Source organism: Oryx dammah, unplaced genomic scaffold, assembly GCF_014754425.2.
Source record: "Oryx dammah isolate SB20612 unplaced genomic scaffold, SCBI_Odam_1.1 HiC_scaffold_18, whole genome shotgun sequence".
Lineage (NCBI taxonomy): Eukaryota > Metazoa > Chordata > Mammalia > Artiodactyla > Bovidae > Oryx > Oryx dammah.
In genome coordinates, this window is record NW_024070202.1 from 102,738,060 (window position 1) to 102,760,249 (window position 22,190).

The following is a 22,190-nucleotide window of genomic DNA, read 5'->3' on the forward strand; positions in this document are numbered from 1 at the left end:
CCTGGGTATATACTCTCACAAAAGACACGTAACATGCAGAAGTAAATGGCAAACTTTCAAGACATTGTGCTAAGTGAAAGAAGCCAGATACAACAGGAAAAATATTGTATGATTCCATTTACAGGAAATTTCCAAAACAGCCAAATCCATGCAAACAGAATGTGGATTAGAGGTTACCAGAGGCTGTGGAGAGGAAAGAATGAGGTGTGCCCATGGATGGGTGTGGGGTTTCTTTTTGGGATTATGAAAATGTTCTGGAACCAGAAAGTGGAGATGGTTGCACAACATCGTGAATGTACTTATTGCCATTGAACTGTACAGTTTACAATAAAAAATAAAATACAATAAAAGCAATTACAGGAAAAATATATTGCTAAGAGGACAGAAAAAGAACAATGCAAATAAGAAACAACTGCTAAGAATCAGACCCCATGTAAGACAAACTTAAAAAAACAAGCATTAGACCATAGCAATATTTTTCTTGGATCTGTCTCTTGGAAGCAAAGGGAATAAATGCAAAAAGAAACAAATGGGACCTAATTACACTGAAAAGATTTTGCACAGCAAAGGAAGCCATCGACAAAATGAAAAGACAACCTACTGAACAGGAGAGAATATTTGCAAACACTATGACCAATAAGGGATGAATAGCCAATGTATATAATATCCAACATATGTAAACAGCTCATACAACTCAACATCAAAACAAAATCAAACAATTTAAAAATGGGCACAACTGAATAGACATTTTTCCAAAGAGGAAATACAAATAGGCAACAAACACATGAAAAAATTCTCAGCATCACTAATTATCAGGGAAATGCAAGTCACAATCACAATGAGATAGCACTTCACACCTGTCAGAATGGTTATCATCAAAAAGAACACAAATAACAAATGTTGGCAAGGATGTGGAGAAAATGGAACCCTCACACACTGTTGGTGGGAATGCACATTGGTGCAACCATTGTGGAGAAGAGTATGGAGGTCTCTCAGAAAACTAAAAATAAAAACTACCACGTGATCCATTAATTCCACTACTGGGTATATGTCTGAAAAAAGCAAAAACACCAATTTAAAAGGATACATACCCAATATTCACAGAAGCACTATTTACAATTGCCAAGTTATGGACGAAACCAAAGTGTCCATCAACAGACAGATAGATAAAGAAGATGTAGTATACTTTGGAATACCACAGTGGAATACTGCTGCTGCTGCGACCCCAGAGACAGCAGCCCACGAGGCTCCCCTGACCCTGGGATTCTCCAGGCAAGAACACTGGAGTGGGTTCCCATTTCCTTCTCCAATGCATGAAAGTGAAAAGTGAAAGTGAAGTCGCTCAGTCGTGTCCAACTCTTAGCGACCCCATGGACTGCAGCCCACCAGGCTCTGCTGTCCATGGGATTTTCCAGGCAAGAGCACTGGAGTGGGCTGCCATTGCCTTCTCCGACAATGGAGCACTACTCAGCCATAAAAAAGAACAAAATTTTGCCATTTGCAGAAACACAGAAGGACTTGGAGGTCTTTACACTAAGTGAAATAAGTCAGACAGAGAAAGAAAAGTACTGTATGATATCACATATATATGAATCTAAAAAAATACAACAGTGAATATAACAAAAAGAAGCAGATTCACAGATACAGAGAGAACAAATTAGTGGTTTCCAGCGGGGGTAAGAGGAGGAGAAATGTAGCAGTTGGAGATACAAACTATTAGGTGTGAGATAGGCTCAAGGATATGTTGTACAAAATGGGGAACAGGGTCAATATTTTGTAATAACTATAAATGGAAAGAAACTTTAAAAAATTGCATAGAACTTTTAAAAAAGAAATTTTAAAACAAGCAGTATGACTTAAAAGTGCTAGAGACTAACAATTTATAAACTAACAGTATATAAACAATAAATTTATATAAACAATAAATAAACTAACAATATATAAAATATGAAAGTATTGAAACCATAACGAGGTACAACTTCACATTCCTTGCACTGGCACAATTTGATGGCATCAATTGGCAAGGATGTGAAACAAAGGAATGCTCATATTTTCCTGGTGGGACTAAAACTTGGTGTGTACACTTGGAGATTTGGTATCGGCCCCTAAAACTTAAGCGTGGGAATTCTGCTACTAGATACCTAGGTAACTCTTCCATGTATACACAAAGAAAGATATTCCAAATTATTAGTTTATAATAACAAAAAACTGAAAACAACCTATATTTTAATAACAAGAAAACTGATACAAAAATCATGTACATTTGTACAAAAGAAAGCAATTGTTTATAAAAGAAAGAACCTGAGCAGTCCTTCTCTTAAAATGATGGGGTTTGGAGGCCCGTGTTGCTGTTGTTTAGTTGCTAAGTCGTGTCTGACTCTTTTGTGAACCCATAGACTGTAGCCCGCCAGGTTCCTTGGTCCACAGGATTTCCCAGGTAACAACAATACTGGAGTGGATTGCCATTTCCTTCTCCAGGGAATCTTTCCAATCCAGAACTCAAGTACCTAGACACTTAGAAGTAATTAATCAAGCTAAGAAATGGTTCAGTAAAATATGTTCTCTCTTCCTATCTTGACAAACGCACTTTCATAATGACCTGGAAGGCCAAGTTCAAATTTAGAACGCTCAGACTCCTTTGAGTTCTGTGATAGAATATATTAACAGTAGAATGAAGAAAGTCAGCCCTGGCTCCCACCTCCAGCCCATCACTTCTCTTCTCCCCATCAGGCTCTGTCCCACATTGCTAGTGCCATCAGACAGAGGCGATGAGCATGCCAGCCTGTACATCCAAATTCCTTCTGCATGTCGGGAGACACAGGGAAGAGGCCCACTCAGGCCCTGGAAATGGGCTTGGGAATTCTAGGGTTCTGGGAATCCACAGCATAATCTAGAATGACGAGGGGGAGGGAGAGGGCCCCGCAGGGAGGCCACAGGGTCCAGATGAGCACGATTCCTTAACTCCACAGACTCCTCAAAAGGTGAGTAGGTATACACTTGGGCTAGAACTAGGACCATACAGCAGAGGGCACAGGGGAGAAATTTATCTTGCCCAGGCCACAAGGTGGTATAGAAACAGGGCTTTGTTAGCAGGAGTGAGTCTCAAACATTAAGTTGTGCAAACAAGATGAAATAAAGCAAATATTTGCATACCCAATCACTGATGTAATCTACAGCCTTGAAAACAGGCAAAACAATCCTAAATATTGCTTAGAAATAAATACATGTGTAGAAAGATAATAAACATGTGGGGGAAAATAAATATCAAATGCAGAACCATGTTGTGGGATTGTAAACTGGTATGGCCATTATGGAAAACAGAATGGAGTTCCTCAAAAAATTAAAAATAGAACAACATATGATCCAGTGATCTCACTGCTGGGTGTATATCCAAAGGAAATGAAATCAGTATCTTGAAGAAATATCTGCACTCCCAAGCTGATCGCTGCATTATTCACAATAGCCAAGACACGGAGACAATCTGAGTGTGCATCCGCAGATACATGGATAAAGAAAATGTGGTTTAGATGCACAAAATGAAAAGTTATTCATTCATAAACACAAGCAAACTGCCATTTGTGACATGTGTGAAACTAAAAGACCTTATGCTAGATGAAATAAGCCAGACACAGAAAGACAAAAACGGCATGATCTCACCTACACACGGAATCTAAGGAAGTCACACACATCAAATATGAGAGTAAAATGGTAGGTGCCAGGGATTTGAGTGGAGGAGGGACATTGGTCAGAGAGTACAAACTCTCACCTATAAGATGAAGAAGTTCTGGATCTCTAAGGTACAGCTTGGTGACCGTAGTTGATAATAAATATCGTACACTTGAGACTTGCTAAGAGAGTTGTTATTAAATGTTCTCATCATTTAAAAATATGGGGGTAAATAGGACTTCCCTGGTGGCCTCAGTGGCTAAGACTTCCCACTCCCGACTTGCAGGGCCCTGGTTTAATCCCTGGTCAAGGAACTAGAGCCCTCATGCCACAACTCAGAGTCCGCATGTCACAATAAAGATCTAAGATCCACGTGCTGCAACGAAGACCCCAGGGCAGCCAAATGAATAAATAAACTTTTTTAAAATGGGGGGTAAATAGATGAGGTGATAAATAGATTAATCAGCTTGATAGAGGGAATCACTACACAATGTATGCTGCTGCTGCTAAGTCGCTTCAGTCGTGTCCAACTCTGTGCGATCCCATAGATGGAAGCCAACCAGGCTCCCCCATCCCTGGGACTCTCCAGGCAAGAGTACTGGAGTGGGTTGCCATTTCCTTGACAAAATACTACATTGTATATCCTAAATATGCACAAACTTAAAGCTGTTATGTTTACCACTAGTTATCACCTATAAAATGAGGGAGATAATGAAAGATGATGCCATCCAACCATCTCATGGCATCACCGACTCGATGGATGTGAGTTTGAGCAAGCTCCGATTGGTGATGGACAGAGAAGCCTGGTGTGCTGAAGTCCATGCGGTCGCCAAGAGTCGGACACGACTGAGTGACTGGACTGAACTGATCAAGGTGAGAATTCTGGGCTTTTAACTGGTAATATTTTATTTCTGAAGCTGATTTGTGGATACACAGATTTTCACTCTATGTATATAGTGTCATAAGCAAATAACACATATTAAAAACTTTCATAAGAAAATAATTTTAAAATTATAACAATGAGATACAATTGTATACCCTTCAGATTAGCACAAAGTCTGGGCAGCAGTTTAGTCCCTGGTCAGGGAACTAAGATCTCACATGCTGCGAGGTACAGTCAAAAAGTTAAAAAGAAAAGAAAAAAAGAGAGATTTCCCTGGCAGTCCAGCAGTTAAGACTCTGCGCTTCCACTGCAGGGGTTGCAGGTTCAATGCCTGGTCAGGGAACTAAGATCTCACATGCTGCGAGGTGCAGTCAAAAAGTTAAAAGGAAAAGAAAAAGTCTGATAATAACAAGGGCTAATTGTCTATAAAATCAGGAAGGTGAGACTACCAAACATGAAAATGTCAATTGGCCCCATGGTTCAGATGGTAAAGAATCTACCTGCAATGCAGAAGACCCAGGTTCAATCCCTGGGTCAGAAAGATTCCCCTGAAGATGGGAATAGCAACCTACTCCAGTATTTTTGCCTGGGAAATTTCAAGGACTGGGGAGCCTGGTGGGCTACATACAGTCCATGGGGTCACAAAGAGTCAGACATGACCCAACAATTAACACTTTCAAGGTAAAAATATTTTTATTACATTGATTTGTCAGAATCTACAAAGGGTGAAGCAAACACTGAACCCAGAAATTCCATTTCCTAATGGGTTTCTGTGGTGACTCAGACGGTAAAGAATCCCCCAGACATGAGGGAGACCTGGGTTCAATCCCTGGGTTAGGAAGATTCCCTGGAGGAGGGCATGGCTACCCACTCCAGTATCCTTGCCTGGAGAACCCCATGGACAGAGGAGGCTGGTGGGCTACAGTCCATGGGGTCGCAGAGTCAGGCACGACTGAGCAACTAAGTACAGCATAGCACAATGGTATACCTTGGAGAAGCTTTTGCCATGAGCACCAAGAGACAAGTATCCTCTTGGCAGCATGCTTCTTTGTAGCAAAAAATTAGAAATATTCTAAAAGTCCATTATTGCGGGAATAGGTACAAATCATATGATGAAATGCTATATAGCTGTTAAGATGAATAAACTAGATCCGTATAACAGCATGAATCGATTTTCAAAACACGACACTGAGTAAAAATTCTAAAACATGTAAAGCAACACTACATTTTGTATATGAATAAAAACATAGATGAGAGGAAATTTTAAAATCATGGATATACACCAAAATCATGACTGAGGTTGTTTCTGGGGAAAGAGGTAAATGAGATGAAGAGAAAACAAACAATAACCTTAGAGATGTTATGATTTTCATTTTATTTTAAAATAAAAGAAGCAAAAATGAAAAATGTAAATATTTATTCTGACGTGAATTATAAGCTTATTATACTATATATTGTTTTATATAGTGTAGCTTTTGGAATATACTCAAATATAGACTTTGATGCTTGTTATACTATTCTTTGCAATTGTTTAAATTTATGAAATAATTGATTCATTCTCTTCCTATCTACCCACCCCCACCCAAAGTTTCAATTACGCAAACAGGAAAGTCACACAAACAGGAAGAGCCCAGAGGATACACCCACAGCAGCAGAAACCGCAAAGCTAGTTGAAAGCACTCAGTCTGCTTTAAACAGTTAAACAGAATATATGCTTACAAAAAACGTCTTGAACCTGAATTAATGAAAGATCACACTTTCTACAGCTACTTGACAATGCCAGTAGCTAAGTTAAGTCCTACAGGGGTCTGCCCTGGTGGTCCAAAGGCTAAGACTCTGTGCTCTCAGTACAGGGGGCCTGGGTTTGATCCTTGGTCAGGGAACTAAGATCCTGAAATCCGCAACTAAGACCAACTGCAGTCAAGTAAATAAATATTTTTTTAAAAAGAAGAAGTTATGTAGATCTGGGTTCAACACTAACTTTGTCAGCTATCTGTTATGTGACCTTTGGTAAAATTTTAAACAGCTCTAGGCCTGAGTTTCCTTACATTAAACCGAAACTGAAACTGAAGCAAACCCTGTCAACTAAAATGTCTAGCTAAAAGCAACTTAAAAGATCAGAACTGCAGAATTTATAGGAGAAATCCAATCTATAAATAACAGTAAAACAGAGGAAAATTTATAAGGCCAGCAAAAGGCAAACAGTCCTCATGCAAACAGAGAACAGTTACTGAACTAAATGTTAATCTCAACATGGGCATCGATTGGTCAACAGAGCCCATCACCCTGTAATCCACAAAAAAAGCCCTTAGACTCCCATGCGTCAAACCCATCTTTTAGAAGATAAGGTTTTATAAGTTGCTAAGAAAGGGAGAATATTTTAAAACATACTTGAGGCAAAAATATATTTTCTAGGCTTTGAGGCAAAAGGAAAAGAATTCTCCCAATGGTCCTTATTATGAGGACATGATTTACATTAATGGATTAAAACTTTTTAATCCTCAAACTCAAAAGTGATATATAAACAATTTAAAAATATGACTAGACCAATACACTTAAGAAATAAGACTTTATCATTCAACTAAAAAAAAGAAAAAAGACTTTCATGAATTCTCCAGAAAATCCACTCAAACTTGCATAAACTAAATTATTCCTACAGACCATATTATTCATATAGAACATATTATTCCCCTTTTAAAATATAGAAAAGTGCAGGTCAACTACCCAATTTATGAACATAAAACAGTTTTAATGTTTCAAACAACAAAGAATAATAATTATAAAGAAACAAACTAAAGTTTCTAAATGTACTGTGTGTGATAAAACTAAGTTTCTAAGTATATTAGATATATTGCAACATATTAAAACAATTATGGATTATGTCTGCACAGGTTTTATTCCCTGTAAATGCAAGTCCAAATATATGGCAGTCAGAGAAATTTGAAAACCAACTGGATATTATATGATATTAAAATTATAATTGTAAAAAAAGTGATCATTGCACTGCAGTTATATTAATAGAGCCCTTCATCTTTGGAGATACTAGAATATTTACAAGGCAACTAAACTCTGGCATTTGGCTTAAAATAACACATTGGTGCTGGGAATGGGGATGGGAAGGGGAGAATAAATGAGCCAAGACTGGCCTTACTTTGAAAACTGTTGAAACTATGGGTACATAGGGGTTCATCATTCTCTCTTCTCTACTTTAGCGTATGTTGAAAATACTCATAGTAAAAAAAAAAAAAATGTCAAGACAAGAAGCCTATGTGTTTAAAACTAACAGCCAGCACTAACTGGTGAAGAATTTTTCACAACAAAACAGAAAAGACCACAAAGCCTTTCATCCCTGTTGTTATTTGGTAGAGCACTAGAATGTTCCTTCCTGTTTCTTAATCTCTACCCTCTTTTCCTCCTTCCTGGTTTCATCTGTTGCTGACTTAGATGACTTCTTCCAAACTGATACCTTCCTAAAACTCAGAAACAGACTTTCAAACTGTTGCCTCACAACACAATAAATATTTCTTTTTAATAACAAAGGAGCATATTTTGAAAATTTTGCTAGAAACAAATTAAAAAAAAACTCATCTAATCTCATCCATTTACAACCTCTGTCTTGTATGTTTTATCACACAAATATTGGGAGTGAGAAATCTAAAGTTCTTGGTGAATATGTGCAGGCTGAAAAGTTTGAAGACCACCCACCATTTTGGACACTAAGACACCACTGAAAGTTTTTAAGGAGGGAGGAAGTGTGACAAATGCTACACGAAGGAAAACAATTTAGCAGAAGTACATACAGATAGGAAAGATGGGGAGAAAGACTGTGGTCAGAGAAAATCATTCACTAATTCAGCAAGACATTCATTTAGAAGTGAGATTGAAAAGTAGGAAATAGATAGGGAAGGCTTAGGAGTGCTCAATGAAAGAACTTACTGATTAATGGTTAAGGAAACGTGAAGGAGGAAGAAGAGGTTGAGGGGAGTGTCAGAAACCCTGCCCTGGGGGAAAGAAAATGGGTTTGACTCAGATTGGCATGATATTTAGACACAGATACTTCTCAGACACCTGGAGATGAAGAACCTAGAGTCTACTAAAGGCCTGTGGAAGTACACAAGGGAGCCGTCTTTGTAAATGTGACAACTGAACTCAACGGTGTCAGCGCTTTGGGGAGAGAAGTGGAAGACAGGCCCATCAAAAAGGTTAACCCAAACATTGGGGCACACCTATATTCAGGAGACAAAACAAGTGGAAACACAGAAGCGGCTGCCTGGGAGACACTGCAGCACCGTCTCAAAGTGGTCCCAAGAGTGGTTTGGTCAAATGGTGGTTGGCCACATGTTCAGGCCACCTTGGCGACCACGAGGAAGGATCTCTGAGCGGACCCCATCGTTGGTAACGTTGAATAGGACCATTCTGGTCCGGTGGAGCGGTCTAGAGTCAGGTATCAAAAAAGGGATAATAAGAGAGGGTAGAAAGGCGGCTAGGAATGAGGGCCAAAGCAGAGCCCCGCAGGCGCCGCGATGGAGACAGATCCCGGGGGCCAGGCGCGCCTGGGGGTCTGGGAAGATCACACAAAAAGCCCCAGCGGGTAAGGTAGCCGAGAGGGAGAGACTCAAGTTTCCAGAGAGTGGAGGCATTTTCGGTGGTTCCCAAACCTGCCTCCAAACCCTCTAGAACCTGGCATGCCCAAAAGAAATTTATTCTTACGAGAAAAGCGAAAGTGTTAGTTGCTCGGTCGTGTCCGACTCTTTGCAACTCCATAGCCCCCCAGGCTCCTGTGGCGAGAGTACTGGAGTGGGTTGCCATGCCCTCCTCCAAGGGATCTTCCCGACCCAGGGATCGAACCCGGGTTTTCCTCATTGCAGACAGACCCTTATGGAAGTGGGGAGTTCATCGTAGTCTTCACCGGGGCAATAGCGCCCTAGCCATACTGCGGGAAAGGTCCGACGACGCTGGAGGGGAGGAAACTTCCAAGAGACAAAGCGCGGGCCCCGCGAGAAGCAAGGCAGAGGCATAGGGCGCGCGGTCCCAGCGAGGGCGCGCCCCTCCCAGAGCAGGGACCCGGAGGAGCCGCCCTTCCCGCTCACGGCACTCACCGCTCCGACTGCGAATAGTGGCACCGGCCCAGCAGGTTGAGCTTGCAGAGGTGCAGGTTCCCGCAGGGTTTGTTGCAGTACTTGCGACGGCAGACCCGGGCTCGAGTGGTGGCTACCACGGACCGGGTGACCCCTTCCTTGCCGCCCATCTCCAACACCACGAAGCGGTCGGGCCCGGCCTCCTCGAGCACCTCGCAGAGCTGCGCCTCGGAGAGCTGCATCTCGCGGAGCAGCGCTTCCAGGGCCATGCGCCCCCCGTGGGCGCACAAGATCTTGGTGATGAAGCTGCACACCCCGGGGTCCGCCATGGCGCGCTGTACTGGCCTGAGCTCCGCGCGGGACTCGGCTGCTGGGAGAATCGAAACTTACTAGAGTCCCTGGGGCGGGGGGCGGGCGCCGCGCGGGTTGGGCGCGCCCGGGGCCAGCGAGCGAGCGTGCGCTGTCCGCCGCCCGTTAGCCGAGCCTGTCGGTTTCGGTTTCCGAAAAGCTCAGGTCGAGAGGCCAGATCTCACCGACCCCGGTCCCTGCGTCAGATCAAAAGCCGATCGCGACGGCCACCTCGTGCAAAGAGAGAGAACAAGTGCGGGCTTGTCTGCGGGCGACCGTGGAGACCACCGGACGGCTGCCCCTCGTCTCCAGTCTCCTGGAGGGTCAGGTTCCCCAGCTGGGCGCCGAGAGGCTTCTTCGGAAAGAAGAGAAACTAAAGGGGAAGAAAAAAAAAATGACCTCTCGGCTCCGGCAGAGCTTTTATAAGCCAGACGAAGCGGCGAATGACGCGAGTCTTGGGAGCCCTCTTGAGGAGCCCTCTGTTCTCTACCCCACCCATCCCCGGAAAGAACGGACCCAAGAGAGCGCCTGCTCTGAGCCCCGCGCCCTGCCTCCGATATTAGTTGTTGTTCAGTCGCTCAGGCCGACTCTTTGTGACCGCGTGGACTGCAGCCCGCCAGGCTTCCCTGTCCTTCACCATCTCCTGGAGTTTGCCCAAACTCATGTCCATCGAGTCGGTGATGCCATCCAACCATCTCGTCCTCTGTCGCCCCTTTCTCCTCCTGCCCTCAGTCGTTCTCAGCATCAGGGTCTTTCCCAATGACTGAGCTCTTCACATCAGGTGGCCAGAGTATTGGAGCTTCAGCTTCAGCACCAGTAATCTTCACAGCTCCACGAGTTAGATAGTATTATCCTCACTCTCCTCCAGGAAGTAATCTGAGCAAACAGCCAACAGCTGGAGCCAGAATACTACCCAGGGTTTCCCAAATTTGGCCCCCAGACTCCAGATTGAGGTCTGCCTGGCCGGGACCATTGGGTAGTGTCTCTCTCAGCACCCGACCTTCTCCAAGAACAATCATTATTGCTTTCCCACTTTTTCACCTTTTTTTGAGCTCCTTGAAGAACCACTTCTTGACACATTCTTGCCTGTCTATAACCATTAACAGAGGGGCCCCAGGCACAGCTTAATTTCCGATAGCAACTAGTCACAGTTGGGCATGCTTAGACAGATCCCAGGACTTAAGCTAGATTTCCTCTCTTTGAATATTTGGACAGGATCTTTTCCCCTTCGGTGGGGACTCCCTTAAGGCCGCAGAGTTGGTATAAAACAAAAAAGTGAAAGTGAAAGTTGCTCAGTCTGTCTGACTCTTGGGGACTCCATGGACTGTAGTCCACCAGGCTTGTCTGTCCATGTAATTCTCCAGGCCAGAATTCTGGAGTGGGTAGCTGTTCCCTTTTGCAGGAGATCTTCCCAACACAGGGATCTAACCCAGGTCTCCCACATTTGCAGGCAGAGTCTTCACCAACTGAGGTACCTTATAAGATTAAAGTGAAAATGTTTGAGCTACAGAGGAAGCAGAAATAAATTTATCTGAATTTCTCTTAGTCTGAGTAAAGCAAAGGCTTCCATAAAATGCAGCTACCTTTCACCCCATTCCAAGGGAGTTTCCTGCTAACTCAATTGCCCTGCAGACAGAATGTCCATTGCAGTTAGCATCAAAAAACCAGATAGAACCTTCCATACCCCTCTGCAGCAGCTGCTGCTGCTGCTGTGTTGCTTTAGTCCTGTCCGACTTTTTGTGACCCCCATAGACGGCAGCCCTCTGTCCCTGGGATTTTCCAGGCAAGAACACTGGAGTGGGTTGCCATTTACTTCTCCAATGCATGGAAGTGAGACCTGAAAGTGAAGTTGCTCAGTCGTGTCCAACTCTTAGCGACCCCATGGACTGCAGGCTACCAGGCTCCTCCATCCATGGGATTTTCCAGGCAAGAGTACTGGAGTCAGGTACCATTGCCTTACCCCTCTACTGAAGTCCTAAAAAAGAAACTCTTTTGTTAATTGAGATATATAAAGTGATTTCAGGCAATTCCAGGAGGTTTCTATTACTGGAAGCTTCCCCCCACCAATGCTAAATAAATCTTTCTCTTTTTATTTTTTTCCTTTCTCTTTTTAATCTGTCTACTGCCAGTTAATTTGCAAAACCCAATGGTTGAAGAAAGTGGAGAAAACCACTAGACCATTCAGGTATGACCTAAATCAAATCCCTTATGACTATACAGTGGAAGTGAGAAATAGATTTAAGGGACTAGATCTGATAGAGTGCCTAAAGAACTATGGATGGAGGTCCATGACATTGTACAGGAGATAGGAATCAAGACCATCCCCTTGAAAAAGAAATGCAAAAAAGCAAAATGGCTGTCTGAGGAGGCCTTACAAACAGCTATGAAAAGAAGAGAAGTGAAAAGCAAAGGAGAAAAGGAAAGATATACCCATTTGAATGCAGAGTTCCAAAGAATAGCAAGGAGAGATAAGAAAACCTTCCTCAGCGATCAATGCAAAGAAATAGAGAAAAACAATAGAATGGGAAAGACTAGAGATCTCCTCAAGAAAACTAGAGATACCAAGAGAACATTTCATGCAAAGATGGGCTCAATAAAGGACAGAACAGAAGCAGAAGATAATAAGAAGAGGTGGCAAGAATACACAGAAGAACTGTACAAAAAAGATCTTCATGACCTAGATAATCATGATGGTGTGATCACTCACCTAGAGCCAGACATCCTGGAATGTGAAGTCAAGTGGGCCTTAGGAAGCATCACTATGAACAAAGCTAGTGGAGGTGATGGAATTCCAGCTGAGCTATTTCAAATCCTGAAAATGATGCTGTGAAAGTGCTGCACTCAATATGCCAGCAAATTTGGAAAACTCAGCAGTGGCCACAGGACTGGAGAAGGTCAGTTTTCATTTCAATCCCAAAGAAAGGCAATGCCACAGAATGATCAAACTACCGCACAATTGCACTCATCTCACATGCTAGTAAAGTAATGCTCAAAATTCTCCAAGCCAGGCTTCAGCAATATGTGAACTGTGAACTTCCAGATGTTCAAGTTGGTTTTAGAAAAGGTAGAGGAACCAGAGATCAAATTGCCAACATCCACTGGATCATGGAAAAACCAAGAGAGTTCCAGAAAAACATCTATTTCTGCTTTATTGACTATGCCAAAGCCATGGACTGTGTGGATCACAATAAACTGTGGAAAATTCTGAAAGAGATGGGAATACCAGACCACCTGACCTGCCTCTTGAGAAACCTATATGCAGGTCAGGAAGCAACAGTTAGAACTGGACATGGAGCAACAAACTGGTTCCAAATAGGAAAAGGAGTACCTCAAGGCTGTATCTTATCAGCCTGCTTATTTAGCTTCTGTGCAGAGTACATCATGAGAAATGCTGGGCTAGATGAAGCACAAGCTGGAATCAAGATTGGAGGGAGAAATATCAATAACCTCAGATGTGCAGATGACACCACACTTATGGCAGAAAGTGAAGAGGAGCTAAAAAGCCTCTTGATGAAAGTGAAAGAGGAGAATCAAAAATTTGGCTTAAATCTCAACATTCAGAAAACTAAGATCGTGGCATCCAGTCCCATCACTTCGTGGCAGATAGATGGGGAAACAGTGGAAACAGTGTCAGACTTTATTTTTTTGGGCTCCAAAATCACTGCAGATGGTGATTGCAGCCATGAAATTAAAAGACAATTACTCCATGGAAGGAAAGTTATGACCAACCTAGATAGCATATTAAAAAGCAGAGACATTACTTTGCCAACAAAGGTTCGTCTAGTCAAGGCTATGGTTTTTCCTGTGGTCATGTATGGATGTGAGTGTTGGACTATAAAGAAAGCTGAGAGCCAAAGAATTGATGCTTTTGAACTGTGGTGTTGGAGAAGACTCTTGAGAGTCCTTTGGACTGCAGGGAGATCCAACCAATCCATCCTAAAGGAGATCAGTCCTGGGTGTTCATTGGAAAGACTGATGTTGAGGCTGAAGCTCCAATACTTTGGCCACCTGATGCAAAGAGCTGACTCATTGGAAAAGACTCTGATGCTGGAAAAGATTGAGGGCAGAAGGGGAAGGGGACGACAGAAGATGAGATGGTTGGATGGCATCATCGACTCTATGGACATGGGTTTGGGAGTTGGTGATGGACAGGGAGGCCTGGCGTGCTGTGGTTCATGGGGTCGCAAAGAGTCGGACACGACTGAGCGACTGAACTGAATGACTGGATTCACACTGGAACAGGAAAAAGGTTTTCCTCCCAACGCCCCTGAGTGGAATGTCATTGATCAGACAAGTCATAAACCTTTTTTTTAAATGACAGAATTCAGTAGTCAAACTAAAAATTCTTCAAAATGATGAATGGGCACTCGCAGGTCGGTAACTCATGACTGATGAACAGTGTCTTAGAAATACGGTACTTCGGTATGAAAACCAGCCAAAATCTGTGTTCCTTCAAGCTGTTACTTTTAGTTGCCTTTGATTCACTTGGCCTGATTTGCGGTCTGACAGGTGCCCACAGACTGGGTTTTCTTTTCTCTTTTTTAACGTTTGTATTGGAGTATAGTTGGTTTACAACTAGTTTCAGGTGTACACCTAAGTAAATCAGTTATACATATATCCACTCTTTTTTAGATTCTTTTCCATATAGGCCATTACAGAGTATTAAGTAGAGTTACCTATGCTATACAGTAGTTCCTATTAGTCATCTATGTTGTATACCGTAGTGTGTATATGTCAATCCCAATCTTCCAATTTATCCCTCCCCCTTTACCCCCTGGTAACTATAAGTTTGTTTTCTACATCAGTAACTCTATTTCTGTTTTGTAGATAAGTTCACCTGTACCTTTTTTTTTTTTAGATTCCATGTATAATCATATGGACAGAGCTTTCTATATGAAATTAGTTAAATTCACCATAGTATCTTCCCGGTGGCTCTTACTTTACTTAGTCATTCTGAATGTTTCAAAGAAGAATCAATTCTAACTCCATGTTGGAACTGATTCTTTGACTTGCTTTTCATTGCTGTTGTTATTATAATCATACGTAATGGCCTGCCTCAATGGCCCCTGACCCTCTGCCTGACTGTTAAACTAAAGTGTCTTTGTTCAGTTGATAGAGAGATAATCTGACCCTGCCCACCTGTAAAAAGGAGATTAACACATCCCTTCCAAAGGCTGGCCATTCCGTCCCCAGAGATGTTTTTCAAGACTAATGGTTTTTTTTACTTTACTTCCTCACCACCTCTCCTCTGTTCTGCCTCTTGACTTCAGTTCCTCAATGCTTCTCTCTCTAGTTCTATAAAAGAAGTTGGCATCAAGACCCCGAGAAGAAGATTATTTTGAGACATTAGTCTGCCATCTTCTCAGTCAGTTGGCTTTCAGAATATAGTCATATTCCTTGCCTCAACACCCATCTCTTAGATTCATTGGCCTGTTATGCAAGGAGCAGAGTGAGCTTGGACTCAGTAACATGAACACATAGAAGTTTAAGAAATCATCCCTGCAGTCAAGGACCTTATGTTTGGGAAGAGATGAACAAACATTAAAACAAAAGAGAATCCATGGTTAAATGCTGGGACAGATATATAGGAGACTGGAGAAGAATAGAGTTTGGTGAGAGTGGTTGGGAATAGAGATGTAAAATTCCACTCAGTTTGAAGATCTGAGAGACAAATGTAAGGGGCTGTGGAGAGGAAAAAAGCAGAGATTTAGGAAATTTGTGTTGTCGCAGGTTGGGTTCTCTAGGAAGCAGACACGGTTACGGAGTTACGAATACAGAAGGTTGCTGGGAGGGTAACACCAAAGAAAGTCAAGGGAAGAAGCCAAGATCGGTCTGTGGGAGCTATCAGGCTTTGCTGTAGACTTCACCAAGTCTCTGCCAGTGCAGCTTGAGCAGGAGACTAGGCTCAGGCAGATAGCCTAGGCCCTCATACCGCTGTCCGAGATGGCCATTGGCAGGCGCCACTGGAGAAGTACGGGAGTTCCGCCCAGTCACTGAGGTGAAGCCTGAGAGAGTGGAAGCTGGGTGCCCTCAGCTAAACACGCTCCTTGCAGCCAGGGGGCAAGTCCTGGCTTGAAGGGGATCTGAGTGGTGCCATGCCCACCCGCCGCACCATGTGGGTCTTCTTTCTCCACCTGTGCTCAGGAACAGCTTCTTCAGGGCTCACTGGGCCACTCTTCCTGGAAAGAAACTTAGAGGCGGGCAGTTAATGAAGTGAAGGGCTTCCCTGGTGGCTCAGATAGTAAAGAATCTGCCTGCAGTGCAGGAGACCTGGGTTTGATCCCTGAGTTGGGAAGCTCCCCTGGAAAAGGACTTGGGCCCACTCCAGTGTTCTTGCCTGGAGAATTCAAGGACGGAGCAGCCTGGTGGGCTACAGTCCATAGGGATGCAAAGAGTCAGACAGGATTGAAGTGGCTGAGCACACACAATAGCTTCTGCCTCTGCAGCTGGCTGTAGAAACTGCAACTGGTCCTCATCATTTCCCTCCACCACTATCCATTTCTTTTTCTTTTTACTTATTTTATTGAATATAGTTGATTTATAATGTTGTGTTACTTTTAGGTGTACTGCAAAGTGACTTGGTTATACATATGTATATATCTATATTCTTTTTTGATTCTTATTTATTACAAGATATTAAATATAGTTTCCTGTGCTGTGCAGTAAATCCTTGTTGTTTATTTTATATATAGTAGTGTATATCTGTTAATCTCATACTCTCCATTTATCCCTCCCTCCCTTCCCTATGGGTAACCGTAAGTTTATTTTCTATGTGAGTCTGTTTCTGTTTTGTAAGTAAGATCATTTGTATTCTTTTTTAGATTCCACATGTAAGTGATATTATACAATATTTGTCTTTCTCTGACTTACTTAGTATGATCATGTCTAGGTCCATTCATGTTGCTGCAAATGGATTTATTTCATTTTTTTACGGTTAGTATTCCATTGTATGTATGACATCTACTTTATCCATTCATTTGTTGATGGACACTTAGGTTGCTTCCATGTCTTAGCTATTGTAAATAGTGCTGCTAAGAACACTGGGATACATGTATCTTTTCAAATTAGAACTTTCATCTATGCCCAGGAGTGGAATAGTTTGACCATATGGTCGTTCTATTTTTAGTTTTCTAAGAAACCTCCATTACTGTTTTCCGCAGTAGCTGCAACCAATTTATTCAGTACATTCCCATCAACAGTGTAGGAGGGTTCCCTTTTCTCCACACCCTGCCCAGCATTTGTAGACTTTTTGATGACTATCCATTTCCAATTCCCCTCACCCTAGGTGAGTCGCAGTAGTCCACCAGGGTGGGTATCCCAGACCTTCGTTTCTAAGAGGTCCAAACACCTTCACAGACCACTGTTGCTGCTCTTTTCTTGTCCATTCTCAGTCACAGTTGGGCAAAAAGTACCAGCTGACACCCAAATAAGTCTCTGGAGTGCACACATATTCCTCCCTCCCCCTTCTAACAGCAGCCCTACTTCCTCCTGCTGACTGTGTCAAGGTACCACTGATAAGACAGTCGTTTCTTATCTTACTTCTGGTCTCTGACCATCAGGAGGTCAAAGTGTCTGGGGGCAGCCATAATGTGCAATCCGGTGGGACATTTGCTGTATCCTCAGGCAAGAATGTGCCCTTTTTGGGACCAAGACCTCTAATTTTGCAGAGCCCAGATGTGTGAGGAACAGTGGAAGACCAGTGGGTTTGTAGGGGACCCACACTTCACACCCCCAAAATATCTCCTTCATATGAGGATCATTTCCAGCTGAATATAATTAAGATCCAAAAGACTCAGGAAGAAACTCTGACCTTCCCACAACTGCCTAAAAAAATTTCAGTTGAGGGTATGTTCTGGAATAGGGCTATCACCAGAGGTACCTGTAAAGAATACAGGCTGTGGCTGGTGGGGGAACTCTAAACAGGGCCTAGAGATCAGAGTCCATTCTGTGACCCCTTGTCTCTGTGTGACCCAGCAAACATTTATTTACCAAATATTTGTTTTTCCATCTCTATGTGAATTGCCTTCCTCCCCTTTGAAGTTCCAAACCACCACCCTCAATATCCTCTTTTATCTTAAGATAAAGATGGTATTTAAGGTGAGGGATTCAGCTATTTGGAGGAGTTACTTAGTTTTCTCAAGTCTCTTTCAAGGTGTCTTCCACATATGCATGTGTGCCAAGTCACTCAGTCGTGTCCCACTCTGTGTGACCCCATGGACTGCAGCCCGGCAGGCTCCTCTGTCCGTGGGATTCTCCAGGCAAGAATACTGGAAGTGGGTTGCTGTACCCTCCTCCAAGGGATCTTCCCAATCCAGGGATCGAACCCAAGTCTCTTATGTCTCTTGCATTGGCAGGCATGTCCTTTACCAGTAGCACTACCTGAGAAGCCTGAATCCAACATATCCATGCTATTAAACTTTGCTTAATTTTCTTGGGGGCTTCCATGATGGTCGAGTGGTTAAGACTTTGCCTTCCAGCGCGGGGGATGTGGGTTCAATCCCTGGTCCAGAAGCTAAGATCCCATATCTCTTGTAGCCAACAAATTAAAATGTAAAGAGAGAAGCTATGTTATAACAAATTCAACAAAGACTTAAAACAAGCAAAAGTTCAGTCAGTTCAGTTCAGTCCATTGGTTATGTTCCACTCTTTGCAGCCCCATGGACTGCAGCACACCAGGCCTTAATGTCCATCACCAACTCCCGGAGTTTACTCAAACTCATGTCCATTTAGTGGGTGATGTCATCCAATCATCTCATCCTCTGTTGTCCCCTTATCCTCCTGCCCTCAATCTTTCCCAGCATCAGGGTCTTTTCAAATGAGTCAGCTCTTCACATTAGGTGGCCAAAGTATTGGAGTTTCAGCTTCAGCATCAGTCCTACCAATGAACATTCAGGACTGATCTCTTTTAGGATGGACTGGTTGGATCTCCTTGCAGTCCAAGGGACTCTCAAGAGTCTTCTCCAACACAACAGTTCAAAAGCATCAATTCTTTGGTGCTCAGCTTTCTTTATAGTCCAACTCTCACATCCATACATGACTACTGGAAAAACCATAGCTTTGACTAGATAGACCTTTGTTGACAAAGTAATGTCTCTGCTTTTTAATATGCTGTCTAGGTTGGTCATAACTTTTCTTCCATGGAGCAAGCACCTTTTAATTTCATGGCTGCAGTGATTTTGGAGCCCCCCAAAAATAAAGCCTGCCACTGTTTCCACTGTTTCCCCATCTGTTTGCCACGAAGTGATGGGACCAGATGCCATGATCTTCGTTTTCTGAATGTTGAGCCTAAGGCAACTTTTTCACTCGCCTCCTTCACTTTCATCAAGAGGCTCTTTAGTTCTTCACTTTCTGCCATAAGGGTAGTGTCATCTGCATATCTGAAGTTATTGATATTTCTCCCTGCAATCTTGATTCCAGCTTGTGCTTCATCTAGCCCAGCATTTCTCATGATGTACTCTGCACAGAAGTTAAATAAGCAGGCTGACAATATACAGCCTTGACGTACTCCTTTTCCTATTTGGAACCAATCTGTTGTTCCATGTCCAGTTCTAACTGTTGCTTCTTGACCTGCATACAGATTTCTCAAGAGGCAGGTCAGGTGGCCTGGTATTCCCATCTCTTTCAGAATTTTCCACAGTTTATTGTGATCCACACAGTCAAAGGCTTTGGCATAGTCAATAAAGCAGAAATAGATGTGTTTCTGGAACTCTCTTGGTTTTTCCATGATCCAGCAGATGTTGGCAATTTGGTCTCTGGTTCCTTTGTCTTTTCTAAAACCAGCTTGAACATGTGGAAGTTCATGGTTCACGTATTGCTGAAGCCTGGCTTGGAGAATTTTGAGCATTACTTTACTAGCCTGTGAGATGAGTGAAATTGTGTGATAGTTTGAACATTCTTTGGCATTAACTTTCTTTGGGATTGAAATGAAAACTGCCCTTTTCCAGTCCTGTGGCCACTGCTGAGTTTTCCAAATTTGTTGGCATATTGAGTGCAGCACTTTCACAGCATCATTTTTAGGATTTGAAATAGCTCAGCTGGAATTCCATCACCTCCACTAGCTTTGTTCATAGTGATGCTTTCTAAGGCCCACTTGACTTCACATTCCAGGATGTCTAGCTCTAGGTGAGTGATCACACCATCATGATTATCTGGGTCATGAAGATCCCTTTTGTACAGTTCCTCTGTGTATTCTTGCCACCTCTTCTTAATATCTTCTGTTTCTGTTAGTTCCATACCATTTCTGTCCTTTATTGAGCCCATCTTTGCATGAAATGTTTCCTGATATCTCTAATTTTCTTGAAGAGATCTCTAGTCTTTCCCATTCTATTGTTTTCCTCTATTTGTTTGCATTGATGACTGAGGAAGGCTTTCTTATCTCTCCTTGCTATTCTTTGGAACTCTGCATTCAAATGGGTATATCTTTCCTTTTCTCCTTTGCTTTTCACTTCTCTTCTTTTCACAGCTTTTTGTAAGGCCTCCTCAGACAGCTGTTTTGCTTTTTTGCATTTCTTTTTCTTGGAGATGGTCTTGTTCCCTGTCTCTTATACAATGTCATGAACCTCTGTGCATAGTTCTTCAGGCATTCTATCAGATCTAGTCCCTTAAATCTGTTTCTCACTTCCACTATATAATGTAAGGGATTTGATTTAGGTCATACCTGAATGGTCTAGTGGTTTTCCCTACTTTCTTCAATTTAAGTCTGAATTTGGCAATAAGGAGTTCACAATCTGAGCCATAGTCAGCTCCCAGTCTTGTTTTTGCTGGCTGTATAGAGTTTCTCCATCTTTGGCTGCGAAGAATATAATCAATCTGATTTTGGTGTTGACCATCAGATGATGTCCATGTGTAGAGTCTTTTTTGTGCTGTTGGAAGAGGGTGTTTGCTATGACCAGTACATTCTCTTGGTAAAACTCTATTAGCCTTTGCCCTGCTTCATTCTGTACTCCAAGGCCAAATTTGCCTGTTACTCCAAGTTTTATATATATATATATATATATAAATCTTTGCTTAATTTTCTCATGAATTTGTCTCATGTCAGTTTAATTATTAGACCAACCAGAAGAACCTAGAAGGGGAGAAGAAAGTTGCTTCCTCCCCAGTGGGTCACTGGGATGATATTAACTGGGGTCACTCACACTTCCACCCATTGTGAAAGATACAAGTATTCTTTCTACGGTGGACACAGCACCGTGCTATGTTATCTGATCAAAGGGGTATGCTCTGATGTCCTGGAGGAAGTGTCATCATGATATGGTGCAGAGCTCTGTGGGGCTCCTGAGCACAAGGTCTTTAAGCCCCCATTTCTTTGATTGTAGGAAACAGCCTTCAGTCAGCCTCCATGACCTTCCCTGAGCTCCAATGGGCAGATTCAAGCCATTGTTAATTAGGGAAGGAAGGGAAAGGGAGACCAGGGAGAAGCAGTCAAGAGGAGCCTTGGAGCAAAGTCCTATTTCCCCATCAAAGGATACACACAACAATATCTTTAAGCTATTTTGCAAATACTGAAACCCCCTCCAGGTGGGAGAAGTTAATGATTCATGATGGTATGCTGCCCACTAGCAGATAGACTCAGACTAGTCAGACCTGAAGGTTGACTATGTGGACTCACTCCTACTTACCTTACCACCAACTTATCAGAAGAAAGTCTACCAGCTGATCATACCCTCTGTGAACAATGGCTAGAAAACTTGTCACTATCTTCCCCAAGTTGGGACACTTGTTCTTGAGGGCATTAATTCCTCTTTGCCTGGCAAAGCAATAAAGCTATCCTTTTCTGCATCACCCAAAACTCTCTCTCCGAGGTGTGATTCAGCACCAGTGTGCCAAGCACCTAAGCTTTTGCAATTAATCACTGCAGTGTATCACCTGCACGATGGAGCTTCTGCGGCGTCTCCAACTGGCTATTCCAATATTTCATGTATATCCAGCTGCTTTGAGGTTACACAGTGACGTGGCCCGCAGATCCCATGTTCATGGGCCCCTCCTTCTACTTCCTGTGATGGAAAGAGTTTTCTGGTCAGATACTGTGTTATGTGGGATTACATGTCTGTGGATTAAGCACCCAGAGAATGGCACTACTGAGGTCCTGCAGGCAGGAAAGGCAACCCCCATACCTGGAATCAGTGTCTGTTCCTGAGAGAGCAAACCTCTGGCCCTTCCAGGAAAAAGGAGGTCACAGTGCAGTCAACTGGCCATCAAGTAACCTGTTGGTTTCC

At 42.8% G+C, this 22,190-nt stretch overlaps 1 protein-coding gene across 1 annotated transcript in view; it reads right to left on the reverse strand.

Annotated features, from left to right (window-relative positions):
* ZC3HAV1 (zinc finger CCCH-type containing, antiviral 1) overlaps positions 1-10,370 on the reverse strand; it is a 51,878-nt gene extending 41,508 nt beyond the window's left edge. Inside the window, exon 1 of the mRNA XM_040259970.1 lies at positions 9,649-10,370. Within this exon, the coding sequence (XP_040115904.1) occupies positions 9,649-9,956 (308 nt within the window). The 5' untranslated portion in view covers positions 9,957-10,370. The remainder of the gene's footprint in view (positions 1-9,648) is intronic.
* Positions 10,371-22,190: the final 11,820 nt, after the last annotated feature.